Below are 24,344 nucleotides of genomic sequence, written 5' to 3' on the forward strand. Positions count from 1 at the left end.
GCGCTGTTGAATGGGGAGCCAGTGAATGAGGTTCAAAGAGAGTTGAGATACGAGCAGCAGAGTTTCGGAATAAGCACAATTTTACGTAGGGTAGAAGATGGGAGGCCGGCCAAGCAATCGTTGGAATAGCCAAGTCTAAAAGTGCAGTTGAAGGTTTCAGCAGCAGATGAGCTGAGGCAAGGGCAGAGTCAAGCGATGTTGCAAAAGTAACCAACAAACTAACTTACCAGCATTATAAATAAACATCCTCATCTTGTGAGGGCATTGCCACCTTTCTTGGGTACAGTTGTACTGTTGCCACATACTCTCCAATGCCTCACCCAGTCGACTAGTTCACATATGTATACTGAGATGGTATGGGCTAGCAGATTATTTTACCAATGGAGGATTACATAGCTGAGCCCAACCTGTCCTTATCTGATTCACACACACACCCAGTAAAGGGGTCACTAGATAGTGATCAGGATTTGAAGCCTGTCTGATTTCCATCTGCTTGCCATCCTGAGTGAGATCAACTAATTCAGCACAGACGAGTGAATCGTTCTGATCTGCAGTATAATAGGCTGCGTATTTACCCAATGAGCCATCAGGATGTTGCTATTGCCAATGATTACAACAGAACTTGTCCATTTAACTTTATCTTTGAAATTTCTGCAATTGGATGTTCAGCAGCAAATGAGGGCAAATTTCCATACTGTATTTCTGGCTTTGACTCAGACACCAGTATCAATCAGTCTGTGTCCTGAACCTTATTCCTGTTACTTTGTATTGTTGTCTGACCACAAACCATGTTCTTTTCTTTTATCAATAGATTTGTGCCTCTTCCGTGGAGCTTGCAGGTCCTGGGTTTCGCAGCCACAATCACTGCCTGCAGAGGAGCCTGGCAGACAGGGATTCTGTGCTTCATGGATACTTCAACAAGGATTGTGAATCAATGGTGTCGCAATCTGATGAGGAACCAGAGGAGGATGAATCCTGCGGGAGTAAAGGAAGAAACAGGTAATCCAAAACTAAACTGACACTCACTTAACACCTGTGTTCTTTCTTAACCTCAGAATGTTAGGGTTCACAGCATTGAATGCACACAGATTTATTAATCAAGTAATCGTATTAATGATCCACTTTGACAAAACCTTGCAAGATTTAGCTGGGAAATTCGGTACACATTATGGTTCTGAACTTGATGTGTTTTTCTAGCCAGACCTTTGAATTTGAAAGTATCTGTTCTAACACCCACACTTTATACCTTTTCTTCAATCCTACTACATGCCAATTCACATGTTTTTCCATTATCTAATATCATTAGATTCTTTCTATGTCCCTTAACAATAACTTCAGTTTAATTATTTCTTTTCCCAGGACAGCTCCATAACTTTGGTGTAGTTTCACCATGGTTGATCCAACAATCAAATCATTAAGCTGAAGACAGTTACAGAGAAATTAATGGCCCCCCTACAGGCAATGTTATCACTTGTCTACAGTCCTTAAGCAGATGAACCCTTGTAGAAATTAACGGTCTCTAGAATCTATTTCCATCCCATGGTTGAATTTTAAGTTTCATAATCAATACTAACTGTAACCTCTTGAAATAATGGCCAAGACATATAAGCCCATAACCTCCGAGCTTCTGGGAGTCTTAACTGGGGGTTACCCCAAAGATGCACTGTGGAAGCAAACCCACCCCCCCCTCCCCCCGGGAAATCCCCAGGATGGCCTGGGAAGTTCAAACTTCTGTTGGGCAATTGCTCTGTAATTGGAACGATCTGAAAGTACGATTTAAATGGCAAACTTCAGATGGTTCTGACTCCCTTACAGTAAGTTACCCAGGAAAAGTTAGAAGAATTAAAACCACTTCTAACTCCTGGGTAACTATAGTACTGAACCCTCAAAGGACTCCCCTCAACCTCGACTCCCCCACGGGAGCCATCCCCGAACACCCAACACCACCCCTACTGACCACCTGACACATGCCCATCCCCACCCACCCCTGACCACCTGAACTGCCCCACCCACTGACCACCTGACTCCCCCACATGCCCTGATCACCCGACTAACCCCTCCACCACCCCCCCGGTTCTCTCTCCATCCCTCCCTCCCTCCCTACCACCCTCCCTCCCTCCCTCCCTACCACCCCGGTTCCCCCCTCCCCCAGCAGTCCTACCGTACAAACCTACCTCCTCCCTGGTTTGAAAGTGGCTGGACCTTTAAACTTGCCTGCTTTACGGCAGCTAGTGCTGTTTCAAAGAGGGCGTGGCCTCCTTACCTCTGACTGTGCAGCCCTCAATTGAAGGCCTCAGGAGTGCACCGCCCTATACGGTTGTTGCCCAGCCTGAGTTGGAAGGTTAGGCTAGAAAGGATCGCCGGGACTTCAAGGTAGGAAATTAGGAGCAGAGTGGCAATCCAACTCTGATTTGCCACTCCACGGAAGTTCAGGCCCATAGTTTTGCCCATCAACTATGCAGCAGGTACCTCCCCAACATGTCTTAATTGGCTTAGCATTACACTTGTACATCATAAAAATTTCAAAAATCTGCTGCTTTTCTGTGAAGCTTAAGAGATATATGGGTTGGACCTGCAATACTTTCTTTATCTTTCGTGGCATGACTGAACAAAGAAAACTTGTCTGACTGCTGCTGACTTGCTTAACAACTAAAGCTCTCTTTAGTGTGTCAGCCTGGAATTTCTTCTAATTAGGTTTGCTCTCTAAATTGACCATTGTTCTTTACTGCATTCTATATGAAATGCATATTAACCAAAATGAAGCAAACCTGTCTTATGATTACACTTTTGTTCTTTCAACAGAAAACCCACTTACAGGCAAAAGCTAAAATAAAGAAATTAATATAAAGAGAAGTCAATAGCTGTACCATAATAGCAATCTGATTAACCCAAGTAGGGACCTTTGCGTTGTCCTGTATAATATTCTTCTGAGAAATTGAAACATTTTTAATGATTGTGTATTGCTGCGATGTTCTGAGATTAATTTTTTGACCCTTGACAGACACCAGATCAATCGGACATGGACAAAAAGAGATGTTCCTGGAATGGTCAGCACACTGAAAAGCAGAAACAGCCTCAACCAGCTCCGAGACAGTGATTTGAGCAGTCTGCAAAGTGAAGTAATGAAATGTACGCAGCTTGCCACGCCCCGGTTACTAAGACAGCCAAGGCAGCAATCAGTCTGTTTAATTCAAGGAGAATCCACTGTTCTTTGTACTGTTATTTCCAAATACTGACCCTGCTTTCCTGAAGATAATAACTATCGCCAAGATACAGGCCTCATAGTTGTTAATTGCCCTTTGGTATATCACCCAAGGGGTCATGCTTCAGGTAACAGCATATATATAATAGCGAAGCAGGATTGTGGAGAGCATCAAAGCTAAGTCAGATTGACACTTAGACATTTCCACCTTGAATCCCTGACTGGGCCCCACATCTCAGGGACCATCTCCTGCTTTGTCGCAATGTCTGGATGCATGTAGATTCTGTGTTGCCTTCAAAAGCGCATTTTTAAATAATTAATTATTTACTCCACTCTTGACTTGCGCAAATGTTCAGTGGCCTCTGTCTGAGTATCCGTACAGACCCTGGTTCCTCTTCTGCCCATCATTACATGCTGGATGCCTGGGGCTAGCAGATAATCTCCGTAACCATATGGGCCAGGCTTCTCTAATTTGCCTTTGTTATTGTATACCTGCACACATATTGTAACTTTGTTATGCTGCAGCAGAACTGGCACCTGGAAACTTGCATGGGGGAGTGGCAGAGCATGTCCTTGGCCAGTTTTCTGGCTCACCTGCCAAAAACCCACTGAAACAATTGGCAGGGGAATGCAGAATATGTAGCCCATGATTACAGAATCACACAGTGCAGAAGAGGCCCTTCGGCCCATCAAGTCCGCACCGACATGTGAAAAACACCTGACCTACCTACTTAATGCCATTTACCAGCACTTGGCCCATAGCCTCACATCCCCCCTAAACCTCCTGCCCCTCACCTTGAACTTATGTCCCCTTGTGACTGACCCTTCAACTAAGGGGAACAGCTGCTGCCTATCCACCCTGTCCATGCCCCTCATAATTTTGTACACCTCGATCAGGTCGCCCCTCAGTCTTCTCTGCTCCAACGAAAACAACCCAAGTCTATCCAAGCTCTCTTCATAACCTAAATGTTTCATCCCAGGCAACATCCTGGTGAATCTCCTCTGCACCCCCTTCAGTGCAATCACATCCTTCCTATAATGTGGCGACCAGAACTGCACACAGTACTCCAGCTGTGGCCTCACCAAGGTTCTATACAATTCCAACATGACCTCCCTACTTTTGTAATCTATGCCTCGATTGATAAAGGCAAGTGTCCCATATGCCTTTTTCACCACCCCACTAACATGCCCCTCTGCCTTCAGAGATCTATGGACACACACACCAAGGTCCCTTTGTTCCTCAGAACTTCCTAGTGTCATGCCGTTCATTGAATACTTCCTTGTCAAATTACTCCTTCCAAAGTGTATCACCTCACACTTTTCAGGGTTAAATTCCATCTGCCACTTATCTGCCCATTTGACCATCCCGTCTATATCTTCCTGTAGCCCAAGACACTCAACTTCACTGTTAACCACCCGATCTATACACACTCCTCCTCTAATTTATTTCCTTACTTTTACTCTCTAGGCCTCTCTGTCATCCGCATCTGAATGCTCAATTTCGAAGGTTCTCTCAAACCTTCACTGACCTGACTTGAAACTGGTTGCTGTGAGGAGTGTTGAGTTCATTGACAATCGCTTTAATCTTCTGCTCTCTACAGAGAAGCACTTCACCTGAGTTAGTTGCCTCCATGCAGTGATATGGAGGTGGTAGACCATGGGGTTGAACCCATATCCAAGTGATCCATAGTGCCATATAATAACTCATTACACTGCCTCCCTCTTTTTGAGTGACAGGAGATCCAGAGCACTTGGGCTTCTTTGATAAACTATCAGGTCCAACCATCCTGATTCCATTCTTCACAAAGGCAACTAAAGCAGGGTAGACCCAGCGCAGTCCGGGGCAGATCCCAAAAAAATGAATTATGATTGCAACTTCTTTCTTTAGACACACTTCATTTCAGCAGGAGTAGATAGATACTACTCGAAATTATAAAATTTATAAAACAACCTCTCCCATCGCAGCCCTTAAAAGTTTGCTCCTGTTAGTAATTTTGCTCAGCAGTTTTCATAGCTCCAGATTGAAGAACCTAAAGGCTCGCCCATACTATTTTCATGTTCTGCAGCTCCACACAGGAAGGGAGACCAGAATGGGGCCCACTCGCTGCCATTCTCTGATGAATTCAGGGAAGGTTCACCTGTATACCATCTCCCGGTAAAGAACTCTGAGTGGAGGCTTGTCCAAGCACAGCACAAGATGCGAGAACTGGCGATCAACATCCGCATGAAGGAAGAATTAATCAAAGAACTCATCAAAACAGGTACAACAAGTCCATTTTAAAATAGATTTACTTAAATGTTGATACATAGATCAACAAAACACAGGTGAGGTAGTTCGCCAGCTTCAAAATTTAATTGGTGCTCTTTTTGAAAATTGAAATAGTATTACAAAGAATACAGGCAGTAATATCCTGGGAGAAGTGCAGTATGACTCTGTAATAAGCAAACTTATATCTATATTTGTAATATACTTACAGCCAAGGGTCTGCACCAACCTCCTGTCTGCACCACTGAACTTGCTGTTGTCACTTTTCAATCAGACTTTTTGTGTCCAACTTTTTCCAATAAATTCCTATATCCACATTCGATTAGAAAACAAAGTAACCATGTCCCTGTGATTATACACTCTGGCCAATGGATTAGCAGAATTTCTCAAAATGTATTTTAATTTTTTGTGTTGCAATTTTTACTGCAGTAACTGAAAATTCTAAAGGATTACGTATTTCACAATAACAGGATTACATTTGTCTTTTATACCTTTATTCAATACAGAAAATTAAAAAAATATATGGAACCTCAAATATCTTTTATAATTGCAGCAAGTTTCCCAAATAAAATGAATGAGATAGTAAGACTGTGGCAAGGTATACAAGTTGCAAACTGTTATGTACTGTTAGTAATCCCATATGTTTGCAACTAAACCTGACTTGTGTTTGGATGGCTAGGGAGAGACGCCCAGGCGATGAATAAGCAGTACTGTCGGAAGATTCAAGAGTTGGAACAGGAGGCAGAACAGGCAAGGGCAGAGCTGACTGAAGCTCAGAAACAGCTCCTGGACCTTGAGGAGAAAGAACCCAGGGACCCTATGGAAAGGGCCAAGCTGCAGGAGTACCAGAAAAAATTTGTTGCAGCACAGAGTAAAGTGCAGGTGCGTGAGGTGATGTGGCTGCTACTGCCTCCAGATGAGTGGTTGAATTACACAGGGAAGGTGCAGTGAACAACAGCAAGTGCCAATTCTGCTGGACCAAGTTGAAAAATAATGCAGCATAACTGGGGCAGTATTTCAAAATGAAAGGGTACAATATGTATTTAGAATAGCAATCTGGCATTTATCTTTGAAGGGTGATCTCATATACAGAATAGTGCTTCAGCATTTATTTTCAAATGGCAGTCTCTTACTGTTGTTTTATTGTGCCCAGTTACTTCTGTATTCCTGGGGAACACTGATTGCAAGTGCTATCATGCAATCTTAGTTGTAAAATTCCCACTTTTGAATCTTTGTAATACACTTTAATACACATTGTAATATACACATTGTAGTATACACATTGCAATATACACATTGTAATGCACTTTAATACACATTGTAATATACACATTGTAATATACACTCTGTAATATACACTTTGTAATATACACATTGTAATACACTTTAATACACATTGTAATATACACATTGCAATATACACATTGTAATACACTTTAATACACATTGTAATATACACTTTGTAATATACACATTGTAATACACATTGTAATATACACATTGTAATACACTTTAATACACATTGTAATATACACTTTGTAATATACACTTTGTAATATACACTTTGTAATACACGCATTGTAATGCACATTGCAATATACACATTGTAATACGCTCTAATACACATTGTAATATACACATTGTAATATATACTTTGTAATATACACATTGTAATACACTTTAATACACATTGTAATATACACATTGTAATATACACTTTGTAATATACACGTTGTAATACACATTGTAGTATACACATTGTAGTATACACATTGTAATACACTTTAATACGTGTTGTAATATGCACATTGCAATATACACATTGTAATACACATTGTAATATACACACTGTAATACACTTTAATACACATTGTAGTATACACATTGTAATACACATTGTAATAGACTTTAATATACACATTGTAATATACACATTGTAATACACACTGTAATACACACTGTAATACACACATTGTAATATACACATTGTAATACACTTTAATACACATTGTAATACACACATTGCAATACACTTTAATACACATTGTAATATACACATTGTAATATGCACACTGTAATATGCACACTGTAATATGCACACTGTAATATGCACACTGTAATATGCACACTGTAATATGCACACTGTAATACGCACACTGTAATACACACACTGTAATACACACACTGTAATACACACATTGTAATACACTTTAATACACATTGTAATGCACACATTGTAATACACTTTAATAATTTGTTTCTAGGAATGGCTGCACTGGATTATTAAATATGCAACTCCCAGATTCAGTGGGAAATCACACACACAGTGATCACTTAAAGAATGCCCTCTTGGGTGAGATAGCAGAAGGTGGTTGGCACGTGTAGTATTATAGCACCTTCAGAAGAGAGAGGGGAATATATATCTATATCTTCCTTCACAGTTTAAGATACAATTACTGTAGTTAATTTCTATAGGAATATAGAACTGAAAAGCAGAGAAATTATGTTAAATTTACGTAGAACCTTGATTAGACCGCACTTGGAAAGCTGTGAACAGTTCTGGTCTCTATATGAGAGAAAGGATATAGGGGCACTGGGGAAGGTGCAAAATCAATTTACCAGAATGCTAAGCAAATAATTATCAGAAAGGATCGAACAGGTTGAGGCTCTTTGTTAAAAAGAAGACTGAAGGGTGATTCTGATGCAGAGATTTTTTTGCTTGCGAGTGAGATCAAAACTAGGGGCCATAAATATATAAGGTAGTTACTCATAAACTCAATAGGGAATTCTGGAGAAACTTCTTTACTCAGAGAGTGACCAGAATGTGGAACTTGCTACCATAAGGAGCAGCTGAGGTAAATAGCATAGATGAATTTAAGGGGAAGCAAGATATACCCAACATTCTGGGGGTTGCCATTGACCAGAAACCAAACTGGACCAGCCATATAAATACTGTGGTGATAAGAGCAGGTCAGAGGCTGGGAATTCTGTGGAGAATAAGTCACTTCCTGACTTTCCAAAGCCAGTCCACCATCTACAAGGCACAAGTCAGGAGTGTGATGAAACACTCTCCACTTGCCTGGATGAGCGCAGCTCCAACAACACATGAAAAGCTAGACACCACCCAGACAAAGCAGCCCATCCACCACCTCCAACATCCATTCCCTCCACCCACCGACGCACAGTAGCAGCAGTGTGTACCATCTACAAGATGCACTGCAACAACTCACCAAGGGTCTTACAATAGCACCTTCCAAACCGCAATCTTTACCACCTAGAAGGATGAGGGCAGCAGATGCATGGGAACACTGTAAGGATCCCATTTTTGGAAAATTTGAAGGACATTGAATTTTGGACATTCTTCCTCCTGAGTTATGTTTATAAGTTTGCAATATTAATTTGGGGTTGTGAGTATGCCATTCTTTAAGAAACCAGGGGTCAAGACAAGTGTCCAGCAGGGAACACCTGGAAAGGGAAGAGGTACTTTGTATATCTAAGTTAATGAAGAACTGCTGTTGATGGGCTAAAGACTCTTGATAATTGGTTAAAAACACCTGGCCTAAGAGAAGTATTCTTTGAGCATCTTAGTCTTTTAAATTGTCAGGCAGTGTGTGTGTGTGGATATGCCTTAGAAGCAAGTTGTCTTTTCCTTCTTCTGCCCCATCTCTTTGTTAAACCTTTCTTAGAAATGTCTCATCAGGATAAGTCATCTGTTTTTTTTGAGAGTTCGCTAAGTTGTGATAAGTAAGAGTCATCAAGGACAGTTTTACCAACAAATCCATCTGAAGAACTTGCAGGTCTATTGTGACAAGAATTCTGTTAGATCAACAGTGCCGAGATCTCTTTGAATTTTATCCTTTTGTAGGAAACTTCCCATACTCCAGCATCTGCATGGGACTGTGTTTGTTTTGTCCTGTTTTATGTTTGTGAGTGTGTGGAGTTCAAATATGTTTTTTTTAAATGGGGAAAATTGTTATACTTCTAAACTACAACTTGTATGTTAACCAGTTCATTAGCTTGTTTCTGAAAAGTAGTTTGTTTTATAATAAATTAATTTTTTTTTGTGTTTACTGAAAGAAGCCTGGTTAGAGTCTTTTTATGCTAGGAATAACTGTGCCAAAGATAAACAATGGGCCAGTTTTGTGGTTGAATTAAACATTCAAGCTATTGTTACGACCTGTGGATAAGCGGGGCTGGAATCAACTGCACGCTCCTACCATCATGGACAGTAACAACTCCTCCCACCACCGCGCCCCCCCCCCCACCACACACACACACACACACACACACAAGTTCCCCTCCTAGCCACTCACCATCCTAACTTGGAACTATATCGCTGTTCCTTCACTGTTGCTGGGTCAAAATCCTGGAACTCCCTCCCTAACAGCACTGTGGGTGTACTTACACCACATGGACTGCAGTGGTTCAAGAAGGCAGCTCACCAATACCTTCTCAAGGGCAATTAGAGATGGGCAATAAATGCTGGCCCAGCCAGCGATGCCCACATCCCATGAAAGAATAACAAATACACAAGAAGGAGAAAGAATAGGAGGACAATGTTGATGGGCTAGGTGAGGAGGATGGGAGGAATTTCACATGGAGCATAAACACTGACATGGGCCTGTTGGGTTCAATGGCCCGTTTTGGTCCTATAAATATTATGTAAAAGGTTCATCCAGTTATATTTCCTGGAAAAGTGCTGGATCTTTGTTTTATATCATAAAGCTGACTTTCAGCTGCTGCTAATCTTGACATTAATCCCTTTTCCAGGTGCTCAGACAAAAGAAGCGGGATACAGAGCGACTGGTGTCGCTGTCATCGCAGAGTGAGCGGCGAATCCATGAGATGGAGAGAAATGTGCAGCTAATGAAGCAGCAACAGGCATTGCTGCAGAAAAAGCTGAAAGAGGAAATGGATCAGAAAAGGCGACTTGAGACAGAGATGCAGAAAGGAAAACATCGAGTGACGGTACAGCACGCTGCATATTGGGCTTTCACAGAGGTTGGATAAGTTGTCCTGTCTTACATTTCCAAATTCAACCTGTTTTTCTGTGAATAGTGAAACTCAATGAGCGTTCATCTGTATTTGAAGACAGTGAAACCTGTACAAAGGGACTCCTGTGAAAAAACACTTATTGACAATCCCAAAAACTTACATTGTAACAGATACAAGCTGCACTTTGAAATCACAGGCACTTGCAAATTATGATTAATCAACCAAGTCAGTTTACGATGTAAATATATTCCAGATTGCTATTCTTAAATAAATACTTGGACCTGGTGCATAATATTTTGAGCTGATGCATTTCAGTTCTATCTCTCTAGATCTGAAATGCGTTACCTCTATTGTGAGTTGGACAGGCAGGTCAGTGCACGGTGGAAGCAGGTGATAGAAATGGTGAGTTCTTTACCCAGCATTCCCAGTGGCAGAGAAACCACTCTCTATCTAGGATTGAATGCTTGCCTGGCTCTATCTTAGAGATAGAGTAGTTTCTCTGCCATTATGGATGTTAGATAAAGAGCTTTCCATTCGACATAAGCCGAGAACTGCATAGGGCAACCACATTTCACTCCACTGGTATGTCAGGTACTGATGAGCTGCTAATGGCTCCCGACCTTACCTCCCCCTAGCATTGCAGCATATGGAGGTAAGGTGTCCTGGCCAAGGCTCTGTAGGACATTTATCCCAATTTGGGTGCGATCTCCCAGGCACTCCAGCCCTAAAGCAGTAGTTTGGCCCTGTGCAATTGCTAACCTAGCAGATCCCAGGATCACAACATCCCTCAATGGAAATGGATGACGATGGACTGCAGAACTCAACAAATAGAAATTGAACTGAAAACACATCCCATTGATAGAGCTCCAGAGTTAGGGTCCATGCCAGGTAAGGAGATACATCCAATCCTGGGATATTTGGCTCATCCAGTTTACTGTACATACAATGACCAGGAACAGGATATGGGAATGTCCAATGGATTGTGAATGCCCCCAAAGATAATGAAGTGCTCATCTTCTTTCTGTGTGCAGGAGCTTGAAATAAAACATAAGCAGCAGCAACAGATTCTTAAGATTAAAACCGAAGAGATTGCAGCCTTCCAAAGGAAGAGGAGGAGTGGCAGCAATGGGTCTGTAATTAGCCTCGAAGAGCAGCAGGTAACGTGATATCGGGCATGGAACAACTCAGTAGTTTGCATCTGAACACTGTGTAATGGGAGTTCTGACTGGAGCAGTTCAACTTCATCAACAGAATTTTATTTTTAACTGGGTTGCTTGTTTGTTTCCCTCTGAATTTTCTTTCCTGGGCTCTATCCTGAAGGTGGTGACCGTTACTCAGTACAGGCCAATAACTTCAGTGTCAGTGAATGAAATTCTGTTGAATCTTTATTTTAACAGCAATTGATGGGTCTGTTTTATTATTTAGCAGTTGCCATCTTCTCAACTGTTTTACTGACGTGTAATTACTAATTTCTCACAATCGGCTCAGGGAGTTACCAGTGAGCTGATTGAAAAAGAAATTCAGTGGCTGATCAAGAGGCTTCCTGACTGTAAAACTTAGATAAAACTTAACAAAACTCAGGACAATGCACCTCCCAGTGTTGGACTGAGTCACAAGGACCAGGATAGTCCAGGTTCTCTCTTTCCTTTCTGTGATGCATTATCTGATCTCAGCTGGAGTAGGTGCACTCCAGCTGACCTCTGTTCCCAAGGGCCAGGATTTCGATTTCTGAACGTGATCCAGTGATGCTTGTTGGAAGGTGCATGTGCACAGACATTGGGTGAGGACAGGATCAGACACAGCTGAGCTGCCCCTCCCAGCCAAATAGCTTGCTTGTCCTTGCAGGGCCAGACATTACGAATGGCCAGTTGGGGAAGCTGATGAAGGGCTGCTAGAGCCTATAGGACTATACCCCGTTAAGAATGGCATCTTCAGGACGTGTGAAACAAAGAAACCATCAAACACAATCTAATAAGTCTTAATTTACAGACCTCTAAACACATCAGAGCCCTGAAAATCATATGTTGGGATCAAACTGTTGGGTAGCACCAGCATTGCCCTTTTGCATAACACAGGCAGACATCCATCTCACTGTGGGGACATCTCGAGCACCTGCCAAAAATGGGTGGAGTTGGGAACACGTATTACACAAGGCACAGGTATTGCAGTGTGTGGTAGCTGTCAAAGCTTGGGGGCCGTGGTGAGTAAGAGCAGGTATTGCAGTGCTGGGCAGTCATTTTTTTCTGATAGATGCTGGTGCCACTTACATGAGAACTATTTTTGCCCCTGTGCAAGTCACCCACAAAGGCAGCATTTCACCCACAGAGACGGGGGTTAAGGCCTAGACCACCAGGTGGGGCTCCACAACCATCACAGGCGAGGTTGATGTGTCTTATTTCCCCACACACCTCAGGTGAGGCAAAGGAAACTTCCTGCCTGAAACAAAACAACAACATCTTGCTCTTATATAGCAGCTTTAATGTAGCAAAACATGTCAAGGCATGGAACAAGAGCATAATCTCTAAAGGAGTATGACACCAAGTCACAAAAGGAAAGATTAGGACATCAAAGGCTTGGTCAACGTGATGGAGTAGAACGAGCACCTTAAATGAGGCAACTTAAATTTAAAGCGTGGGAGATTCTTTCCTCCTCCCACAGTCCCTGTGCCGGGGTAGGACATGGGAGGAGACCACATTTGTGACAGACAGAGGTTCCACTCCACCATGCGGCTGCTCACATCAGAGGCTGAAACCCAATATGTCCGGGTGCTGACAAAATTGTGGGAATGCACCTAAAGGCGCACAGATTTTCACGACCCATGATTTTTTATAAGAGAAAAGCTGCTTTCTGAGTCCTTTGCTTCAAAATCAGTATTGACGATCTATTTTACTTGTAGAAAATTGAAGAACAGAAAAGGTGGTTGGATACAGAGATTGAGAAGGTTCTCGAACAACGGAAGGCGCTGGATGACCTTGAAGAGGAGCTGAAGAAACGAGAGATCATTGTAGAAAAAAAAGAAGCCTTGCTACAGGAGAAGAGTGGGCTGGAGAACAAGAGGCTGCGATCTAGTCAGGTAAGCTTATTAGGAACCACGATCTGGACAGGCTAGAAACTGCTCCTATTAGATGAGAGACTTAGAGGTTGCAACTCAGTCAGATGGAAGAAGAAGAAGCTCAGCGTCTATCAGGTTAGAGTGTAAGAGGGCACTATTCAGTTCAGTAAAAGAGCATGAGGCCAAGATCTTCTTATATGAAAGATAAAGGCTGAGAGTTAAAGCTGAAGCTCTTATCAGGTTGGAGTAAGGGGTTACGTTTCAAGTACATGCAGGACTATTAAAGTTTCTTTTCTCCAATTTTGTCCCATCCTCTCCTGAAAGGGCTGACTTGCATATGGTTCTACTACTGTCAGCAGCTCTTCTTTACCTTATACATATAGTGCTATATATGTAAGCCTGGAGAATGAATGTTGTCTCAGTGTTAAACTGTCACCATACCGAGCCTGATGATGTGCACTTAGCAGCAGGGGTTGCTGCATACTAATCAGCAGCTGGCTAATTTTCCATTCTGCAGCCCAGGGGAGCTGAGGCCCATTATAACTCCCAAACCACTACCCCAGCTAAAATTATTTTACTCAACACAGACCACAGATCAAACCTGGAATCTCCTGGTCTGTGTGGATCTGTGCCATGCTGTAACACATTCACCATTAACATCGGAGTCTATAAAGAAAATTTTTCTGACTTTGTTTTAATTCAAAGATCTCAACATGTTGGCCGTTTTCTTACTTATCCATTCTTTAGGCTCTGAGCAACGACATTGTGAGGGTGTCAAGCCGCATTGAATCTCTGGAGAAGGAGCTGTCAGAGAAGAATGGGCAATTGCGAAATGGCAGTGCTTGTGACCAACAGGAAATTCGTGAAGAGATTTCCAACCTGCGGCACGAGAAGGATCAGATGATGAAACAGCGCACCGAACTAGATGATAAACTACGGATGGGAAACCTGCTGTCAGCAGAGGTGTGGCTCGCCATGAGAAAAACCAATCTGTTCAGTGGCATATTGTCACGTCATATACAATTACTTGTGTATTAGAGTAATAGTTCCACTATGGTAGCTCACCAGTGTGTCCCTGAAGCCATGTATTTCAGTTGAATGCACAAAGCCCTTAGTATTCATGAGATGGCTGATGGAGGACCATTTGCAGCCTAATCACAGTGCAGTGTAATTGATATTCCAGTGTTGCTGAGTAATGACAGAGTGAATTATAGATTCTTGAGCAGTATCTTTGATATAATGAGCACTTACGATAAATGACAGACTTATTTCTTGTAATGTTTTCCTTATCACACTTTGTTCATAGCTTTTCTATTCTAAAGCAGCACAATCTCTCCCTCACCGTGAGCAACACCATCTGTTAAAAAGTATATATTAATTAACGTTTTACAATAAGTCCAAAAAATTGCAATGGGTCAGGTGGACTGATGTCAGAATAAGGTATTGGCACCTGCAGTAAGATGATAGCAAAGATGTCCCCTCAATCAAGGTCTGATTGGCTCTCTGTTCAATATGGTGCCTGTGGTCTCATGGACCGTTTAACTGGTGTCTTTGTTTCCCCTGCTCACTAGTGGCAGGTATTTGTTTCTGTTTTTCTCCTCCTCTCCTGAAGGTGTCAATTTGTATTGGATTCCACAGGTGACAGCCACCATCTGGAGCCTCAAGTGGCTACTGTTAATGTGTGGAGAGCTCAGCAGCATGTCTGGTGATACCCTCACCATTTGAACCATTCAGGACCACTGTATGCTTTCTAGTGGCATTCAAGAGATACCTTGTTGGTATTGAAACATTCAGCTGTTCTGTGTGTACAGATTAGTTCCATAAAATTCAAATCTCATGAACATTTCAACCAAAGTATAAAACTGCATTGCAGTTGCAAACTTCTGTGTAATTCTCATAATTATTTTTAAAAGTATAAATATTCAAGTAGTTATCCAGTTCGCTTTAGAAAGTTACTATTTCTTAGTTATCTGTTCCCGGCATGTGGGCTAGACCAGCATTTATTGCCCACCCCTCATTGCCCTTCAGAAGTTGGTGGTAAACCGTCTTCTTGAACCGCTACAGTCCATGTAATGTGGGTACACCCACAGTGCTGTTAAGGGAGTTCCATGATTTTGACCCAGCGACAGTGAAGGATTGTCAATATAGGTACAAGTCAGAATGGTGTGTGGTTTGGAGGGGAACTTGCAGGTGGTGGTGTTCCCATGCATTTGTCCTTCTAGGTGGTAGAGGTCGCAGTTTTGGAAGGTACTGTTGAAGAAGCCTTGGTGAGTTGCTGTAGTGCATCTTGTAGATGGTGCACACTGCTGCCACTGCATCAGTGGCGGCAGGAGTGAATGTTTAAGGTCGTGGATGGGGTGCCAATCAAGTAAGCTGCTTCACCCTGGTTAGTTTCAAGCTTCTTGAGTGTTGTTGGAGCTGCACTCATCCAGGCAAATGGAAAGTGTTCCATCACATTCCTGACTTGTGCCTTATAGATGGTCAACAAGCTTTGGGGAATCAGGAGGTGATTATTCTCCGCATAATTCCCAGCCTCTGACCTGCTCTTGTAACCACAGTACTCATGTCTGGTCCAGTTCAGTTTCTGGCCAATGGTAACTCCCAGGTTTTTGGTGGTGGGGGAGTCAGTGATGATAATGCCATTGACTATCAGGGGGAGATGGTTAGATTCTCTCTTGTTGGAGATGGTCATTGCCTGGCACTTATGTAGCACAAATGTTACTTGCCACTTATCAGCTCAGTCTGAATATTGTCCAGATCTTGCTGCATTTGGACATGGACTGCTTCAGTATCTGAGGAGTCACAAATGGTGCTGAACATTGTGCACTCATCTGTGAGCATCCCCACTTCTGATTTTATGATGGAGGGAAGGTCATTGATGAAGCAGCTGAAGATGATTCGGCCTAGAACACGACCCTGAGGAACTCACACAGCAATGCCCTGAGATGATTGACCTCCAACAACCACAGCCATCTTCCTTTATGCTAGGTATGATTCCAAGCAGTGGAGAGTTTCCCTCCGACTCCCATTAACTTCAGTTTTGTGAGGGCTCCTTGTTGCCACATTGGCCAAATGCTGCCTTGATGTCAAGGTCAGCCACTCTCACCTCACCTTTGGTGTTCAGTTCTTTTGTCCATGTTTGGATCAGGGTTGTAATGAGGTCAGGTGCTGAGCGGCTTTGGCGGAACCCAAATTGTGCGTCAGTGAACAGGTTATTGCTGAGCAAGTGAGACTTGATAACACTGTCGAAGACTGATGGGGTGGTAATTGGCTGGGTTGGACTTGTCCTACTTTTTGTGTACAGGACATACCTGTGCAATTTTCCACATTGCCAGGTAGATGCCAGTGTTGTAGTTGTATTGGAACAGCATGGCTAGAGGTGAAGCTAGTTCTGGAGCACAAGTCTTCAGTACTTTTGCCAGAATATTGTCAGGGCCCATAGCCTTTGCAGTATCCAGTACCATCAGCTGTTTATTGATATCACGTGGAGTGAATTGAATTGGCTGAAGACTAGCATCTATGATGCTAGGGACCTCAAGAAAAGACAGAGATCCACTCAGCACTTCTGGCTGAAGATGGTTCCAACTGCTTTAGCCTTGTCTTTTGCACTAATGTACTGTGCTCCTCCATCATTGAGGATGGGGATATTTGTGGAGTCTTCTCCTCCTGTTATTTTTTTAATTGTCTACCACCATTCACGATGAGATGTGGCAGGACTGCAGAGTTTAGACCTAATCAGTTGGTTGTGAGATCTCTTAGCTCTGTCTAATGCTTGCTACTTCTTTTGTTGTGTTCTAGCTTCACCAGGTTGACACCTCATGCCCTTCTGCAATCTTCATTGAACCAGGGTTGATCCCCCAGCTTGATGTTAATGGTAGAGTGGGGGATATGTCGGGCCATGAGGTTGCACTTTGTATTTGAATATAGTAGTATAACAGCAAAATACTTGTGGATGCTGGAGATCTGAAATAAAAACAAAATACCAGAAAAACCCAGCACATCTGGCAGCATCTGTGGAGAGAGAAACAGAGGTTAATGTTTTGAGTCCAATATGACTGTTCTTCGAAGAAGAGTTCCAAAGGCGAGTTATATTGGACTCGAAGTGTTAACTCTGTTTCTCTCTCCACAGATGCTGCCAGACCTGCTGAGTTGTTCCAGCACTTTCTGTATTTGAATACAGTTCTGCTGCTGATGGCTCACAGTGCCTCATGGATGCCCAGTTTTGAGTTGCTAGATCTGTTCGAAATCTATCTCATTTAGCATGGTGGTAGTGCTACACATCATGATGGAGGGTATCCTCAGTGTGAAAATTGGACTTCATCTCCACAAGGATAGTGTGGTGGTCACTCTTGCCAATACTGTCATGGACAGATGCATCTGTGACAGGCAGATTGATGAGGATGAGGTCAAGTAGATTTGTCCCTCTTGGTTCCCTCACCACGTGCCGAGGACCCAGTCTAGCAGCTACATCCTTTAGGAGTCACCAGCTCGGTCAGTAGCGGTGCTACCAAGCCACTCTTGGTGATGGACATTGAAGTCCTGCACCTTGGGTAACTGTACCCTTGCCACCATCAGTGCTTACTGCAATCTGCTTCCACTACTCTTTTAGTCAGTGTGTTCCACATCACAACAACTCACTGTGTAAAATTTCAAATGTAGTTTATAGCATTGTAGCATTTGTGTGGCCCATTGCTCAGTGGGTATGTGCACTACTGATTGTGGTACGGAGCTAAAGAGACCAGAAGGCCACTGGTTCCATCTGAGCCAGCAGATTGCTGTTGGGCTTTGGGCTAAAGAAGAGAAAAGCAATCAGCCAAGGTTTCTGAGCATTCTTTAGTATCTGCTCCTGGGAAGTGCTTGCGCATGTTGAGTTAAAGCAGTATCAGATTCTGTCATTATGTTTCCGTTCCCTCCCCACCACCAACAGTCAGATAGCCAAACTGTCTGGGCTCACAAATCATGAGATACTGGAAGGCAGTTCATTGAACCAAAACCTGGAAATACTCAGCATCTTCAGAGGGAAGAAAATTGAGGGTAGAGGTAAGTAAGTTATTCTAGTTGAGGACAGTCCTCCAAGTGACCTCTCATGAGTCAGTAATCTTCTATTAATAGTAAGTAAAAACAGAATCATAGAATGATATGGCACAGTCGGCCTATCGTACATATGCTGGTTGTTTGGTAGTGATATCAAATTTGTCCCACTCCCTGCTCTTTGTTGTAAACGTTTCTCTGCATGTATTTATCCAATTCCCTTTTGATTGTTGCTATTGAAACTGCTTCACCACCCTTGCAGGCAGTGCATCCCAGGTTACCATTACTCACTGAGTAATAAAAAAAGTCCTCATTTTGTCCCTGGTTCTGTTGCCAATCTGTTTAAATCTGTGCCCTCTAGTTACCAGCACTTTTGCCACGAGAAACAGTTTGTTCTTATTTACCCTCTCTAAATCATTCATGATTTTTAATTTCCCTGTCAACTCTCCCCTTAACCTTCTTTACTTTAAGGAGAACAACCTTGGCTTCTCCAGTCTCTTCACATACCTGAAGTCTCTCACTCCTGGTACCGCTCTAGAAAATCTCATCTTCATTCTGTGCGAGGCCTTTCCATCCTTCCTAAAGTGTACTGCCCAGAGTTGAACACAGTAGTTCAGCTGAGGCCTAACCAGTGCTTTATAAATGTTTAGCTTAACTGGAAAACAATAGGTCAGGCAGTATGTTGAGAGAAAAATTAACTAATGCTTCAGGTTTTGACCTTTTAAGGTTCTGATGAAAGGTAATTGACCTGAAACATTAATTCTGTTTTTCTTCTCTCCACAGCTATTGCCTGACCTGCTGAATGTTTCCCTGCATTTTCTGTTTTTATTTCAGATTTCCTGCAGCTACAGTACTGTGCTTTTGTTTAAGTGTTTGTCTGTTGTTGCTCTCCAGGAAGAAAGGATCCTCTTCCAGCTGGATGAAGCTATTGAAGCTCTGGATGCTGCTATTGAGTACAAGAACGAGACAATCACACGTCGACAGAGGGTGCTGCGTGCGTCTGCCAGCATGCTGTCCCAGTGCGAAATGAACCTGATGGCAAAGCTGAGCTATCTCTCAGCATCAGAAACTAGAGCGCTGCTCTGCAAGTACTTTGACAAGGTAAAGGCCTTCTCTCCTTTTAATGTGCAGGACTGTTCACTCCCCTTGTTTATTTGCTAGGAGACCCTTCTCCTTGTAGTTATTTTCAGGAAAGCAGTAAGGAGGACATATGAGGGAGGAGACAATAAACTCAGCATTGACTGTATCACTTCTGGCATTGTCACACCCAGCCTTGGGATTGCACAGCTTGTTCGCAGTGTTGCTCGCGCCCTTTTGCTATGTAGCATTTCTTGAGACGCAATTGTCAGGCACAGTGAGCAACAGCTGGACTACGCTCTTTGCAGTGTGTTCTGAAACGGTGACACTGTGTTCCGGCAGGTAGTGACACTCCGAGAAGAGGAACGCAAGATGCAGCTTGCATTCATGGAGTTGGAGATGCGTGCTGAGGAGCAGCAGAAGCTTGTTTACTGGTTGGAGGCAGCAGTAGAGCGCCAGCGACTTGAGACAGATCGTCGCCTCACTCTCCAGCAGAAGGAACATGAGCGGAACCTGCAGCTTCTGCTCCAGCACTGCCGAGGTAGTGACTAACTGCATCCATGGAGCATTGATAGCATTCGACATTGTTACATATTGAATCAAGATTTATAATGTCAAACGGACACTATCAATGATGTGCATTTTATATTGCATGTACTCTTCTAATAATTCCTTTATGATCACAGCATATGGTCTAGACTCAGATCCATTAGGAGTTGGATAAAGCAACTCATTTCACTCTGGACTCTTTCCCATTTGACAGAAGCACCACCCAGTGCAGTTCTAAGACACACAAAGCAGAATCCCCAGGTTCAACCACCAGTCTTTGCTGAGTTAACTGATTTCTGCAGGCAGTGGTAAGAGAGCTTCAATTAACCTCAGTGTCTGGCACAAAGAAGGGTAAAATCAGCCTCAATTCCATCCCCATCATTCCTGATCTCTATACAAAAATTGTAGTTGTGGGGATGTTAGACGAGAACAGAATCGGTATTATTTATGAATTTCCCCAGTCGACTATCATGTTGACACTTACTACCCTGATTCACACAAAAAGAATAGTCAGGAGTACCAGAGGTTGTTTAGTATCTATAAAGCCACACCGTCACGACATGCAGAACTTTAGGAAAGAAGAGGAAGAATTGGAACAGGGAAGATTTCGATTAAAACCGCTGTCACCTGGTGGAACAGTCCCAAGGTCAATGTAGAATCATTTATTGTTATTTTTTCATAGGACAAATGGATGAAGGAATTGCTGGGAGTCAGAGGCAGTATGAGGGCTGGATTCAGATGCTGGAGAAGGAGCTTGCCTGGTACAAACAAGCCAACCATGAGCTGAACATGAAACTGAGAGAACTGTCCAGTTATCTCTTGAATCAACCAGCAGAGCAGAGCAAACGTAAGGACTCGGATGTAGTACCGTCACTGAAACTCAATTAAACTGCAGCTTCCTCACACCCAATTCTCAATCACAGGAATTGTTTAATTTTAGCCAGAGAGAAACCAGTGTGTGAAAGCCTTTCAGATGTTATGTTTCCTAAAGAATGTGAGAGATAGTTTGTCTTCCTCTATTATAAATTATATTTAATTCCTCCTTATTTTCTTAGTTTTCTCACTTGTTACTGTTCTTAAAAACAACCCTGTCTATGAGTGAATGTTAATGGAAGGTAGAGTAATGCAGGCTGGCCGGAGGCACCTTTTATTTTTGTCATCTTTTCTATTCATCCCAAGTGTATGAGTCAGTGAAGGGATTTCGCTACTTCTGCATTCTGCCCTACAGTCCTAAATCAAAACAATGATTAATTATATTTAAAGTTTCTGTTTGCTGCCCTTGTTAAATTTGAAGAAGAAGTTGTATTTATATAGCAACATTCATATCATCAGGAATTTCTATTGGTTTTACAGCCAATCATGTACTTTTGAAATGTAGTCACTGTTGTTATGTAGGCAAACAGCCACCAGTTTGTATACTGCAGACTTCCACGAGCTGCTATTGCTCAGTATTGGTGATTTTGGTTGAGGGATAACTGCTGGCAGGATACTGGGAGAACTTCCCTCCCACCTCCTTGTTCTCCCAGTAGTTCCATGGGATCTTATGAATCCACCTGAATAGGCAGACATTGTTTCAACTTAACATCTCATCTGAAAGGTTGCATCTCTGACCATGCAGCACTGCCCCATTACTGCACTAAGCCAGCTACACCTTATGTGTTCAAAACCTGCAGTGAGGCTTCACCCTCCAACCCTCTGATTGCAATGAGATAGCTGACACTTTGAACTTCAGAAAGGCCATGGGGTCAGGTTGACATTCGCAGTGTTTCTTGTCACCAATAATCACAGTGCCACAAGAAGGCACCAAATGGAGATCAGATAGTGTCCTGGGAAGAGGAGAAATCAAACAAAGTGAGGCATGTGCGCTTGGTCCCGTTTGTGCATTTCTGATAACCCAGACTTTCCGATGAGGGTCTGGCTGCAGGCCACAGCCAGAGGACATGTAATGGCTCAGAAGAGAAAAAGGCTGTTTAAAATTAAATCGCAGCTTGCTTTTATGCCGTTTTGGGAGGGAAACTGGGAAATAATGCTGATTTTGTTCTGTTTCAGGTCTTGGATTTGTTGGCAGAGCTTCAGTAACTGTCGACCCAGTGCCCCCACCATCTGGAATAGAAGAAATTGGGAATAATAATCCACCAGAACAACTATCTATGCCATCAGCTGCTCTGGAACGGATTCCCAAATCCAAAGAGGAGCTCCGGGATCTAGTTCACGCACCTCTGCCACCCACTTGGCGAAGGCCATCTCTGCCTACAGAGGAACAGCCTGGGCATGAAGAACTGAGACTAAGAGACTCACTGGAGCACACATGCAATAGGATGGTGCAACCTGCAGAGGGTGCCATGCACTGGAGTATTGCACCCGTGCAGAAACCCCAAAAAACATTCAGACCGGCAAGTCTCAATGCAAACATTTCTTTCTTTAATCCTGGGATCATTGATGTCCGAAAGAATCCAGTGGGATAGCTGAACAGTTGGATACTGCATGCCATGTTAAAGAACACATCAGTTTCTCATTACACAGTGAAGAAAACAAACTTTAAAGAAAAGTATTTTTATTCCAAAATTTCCTACACAGCAATTAAAATCTATCAAGAAAACAGTTGAAGCAGGATTCTGATGAAGCTTAGGTGAGTCAGGCAGCAATGAATAAAGTAAACTTGTTTCAATTCACTTTTTTTTTTAAAAAACACTATCTTGAAAACAGTGAGATTAATGATTATAACAATAAGAGTGAAACTCAAGGGCAGAATCACACCAAAGTTTGGGAACAGAAGTACCAGCACTGGGTGATTAAATTCCCTAGCTAGGGATAAACTGATCACACACTGAAAGAGCTGCAAAGTTCTCCAATTTAGATCTGATTGCTGTTCTTGTTGGGAAGGATCAAAATCATCCAGAACTCCTTCAAAAAAAAGTGTACCAAATTGCTTTGTATTTGTGTACATCCTGGTGCTTTGTGTCTGTGTTCCTATGCGTTGTGCATGTCCTGTATTTCTGAGTGATTGTATGGCCCTTTTTATGTGCATTAAGTTGAGAAAAAGTGATAATTTGTAACTTTACTTACACTTTGCAGCTTAAACCCTACGTTATACCCAGCATATCTAAATTTGGTGTGAACATCATCTTGTATTGCCTTGAGTGCCTAATCCCAATTTTGGAACATTTTCTTAGTTATTTGCCAAAAGCTGGTTGTTTCAGAAAGGTGGTCAAGATAGGTGTAGGTTACGAAATTAGACATTGACTCTAGGACATGGATTTAAATCTAGCCCCGACTGATGATCAGTTCATCAGGGTGTGAAAGAAGCAATGGTTTAGGAGGTGGGAAAGAAGGAAACCTAAAAGGAATATTAGCTTTATTTTTGAACAACTTTAAAAACTTTATCTAATCGACAGACAGAATTATGGTTTACAAGATTGAGCATGTGGCCTTCGAATGTCACAGGCTCTTTAAACACTCATGTCAAGTATTGAACAAATAAAAGGAGTTCTGCCTTTTGTAAGTGTTTTAAAATTGTGTCATTTGCACTGTTTTGTAACTTTTTAACTCTGTGCAAGAATTGCATTCTTGCTGCTTTGTTTTAAATAGAAATGCCAGTTGTTTCTTTATCGCTATCTCGAGGGTTCCTGCTTGCAGAAAATATGTCTCTTTGGTTGATGTGAAACCAGTGTTGTGTGTAAATTTTCAGCTTTGTACAGTACCAATGTATATCTTACTGGCATGGTATCAGTGTGTGTCACAAATTAATGCAGTACTTGTGCATATTCTTGCACTACAACAGTACCAGTATGCATTTACACGGTACTACTGTACATTCACACACTGTATACCGGCGTATCTTTGCTCAGGGGTATCCCACACCCTCCTTTTGGGGGTAACTTTCTGTACAGTTTGTATGAGGTTGGCGACACTGATGTGTTCAGATCGTCCCTTCATCTGTAAGGATGTGTTGTAGGGCTAGTGAGTGGATACTTGTTGCATAGAACTCCAGAAAGGGGTTCCAGGACTGCTTGATATTTTCCCAGTTTTGGGTTGGGGTCAATACACCACATGTTGTAACTGGCATATGCCTCATGGTATCTAATCCACATAGTTGTGGTGGAATATTTTTATAGTTTGATGGGTTGGGGTGATGGGTGGATGATTCTTCTTGCAGCTAACATTAGAGTTGT

The 24,344-nt window shown here is 42.5% G+C and overlaps 1 protein-coding gene across 1 annotated transcript in view; it reads left to right on the top strand.

The window, feature by feature from the left end:
• Nucleotides 1-22,851, top strand: part of kif7 (kinesin family member 7) — a 33,887-nt gene extending 11,036 nt beyond the window's left edge. The window contains exons 6-17 of the mRNA XM_078529982.1: nt 812-999; nt 3,002-3,129; nt 5,269-5,463; nt 6,148-6,350; nt 10,239-10,436; nt 11,495-11,620; nt 13,360-13,536; nt 14,263-14,478; nt 19,441-19,647; nt 19,966-20,164; nt 20,855-21,019; nt 22,222-22,851. Coding sequence (XP_078386108.1) covers nt 812-999; nt 3,002-3,129; nt 5,269-5,463; nt 6,148-6,350; nt 10,239-10,436; nt 11,495-11,620; nt 13,360-13,536; nt 14,263-14,478; nt 19,441-19,647; nt 19,966-20,164; nt 20,855-21,019; nt 22,222-22,637 — 2,418 coding nt within the window. The 3' untranslated portion in view covers nt 22,638-22,851. The remainder of the gene's footprint in view (nt 1-811; nt 1,000-3,001; nt 3,130-5,268; nt 5,464-6,147; nt 6,351-10,238; nt 10,437-11,494; nt 11,621-13,359; nt 13,537-14,262; nt 14,479-19,440; nt 19,648-19,965; nt 20,165-20,854; nt 21,020-22,221) is intronic.
• Nucleotides 22,852-24,344: the final 1,493 nt, after the last annotated feature.

The sequence above is a fragment of the Cetorhinus maximus genome, chromosome 26 (genome assembly GCF_964194155.1).
Source record: "Cetorhinus maximus chromosome 26, sCetMax3.hap1.1, whole genome shotgun sequence".
NCBI lineage: Eukaryota > Metazoa > Chordata > Chondrichthyes > Lamniformes > Cetorhinidae > Cetorhinus > Cetorhinus maximus.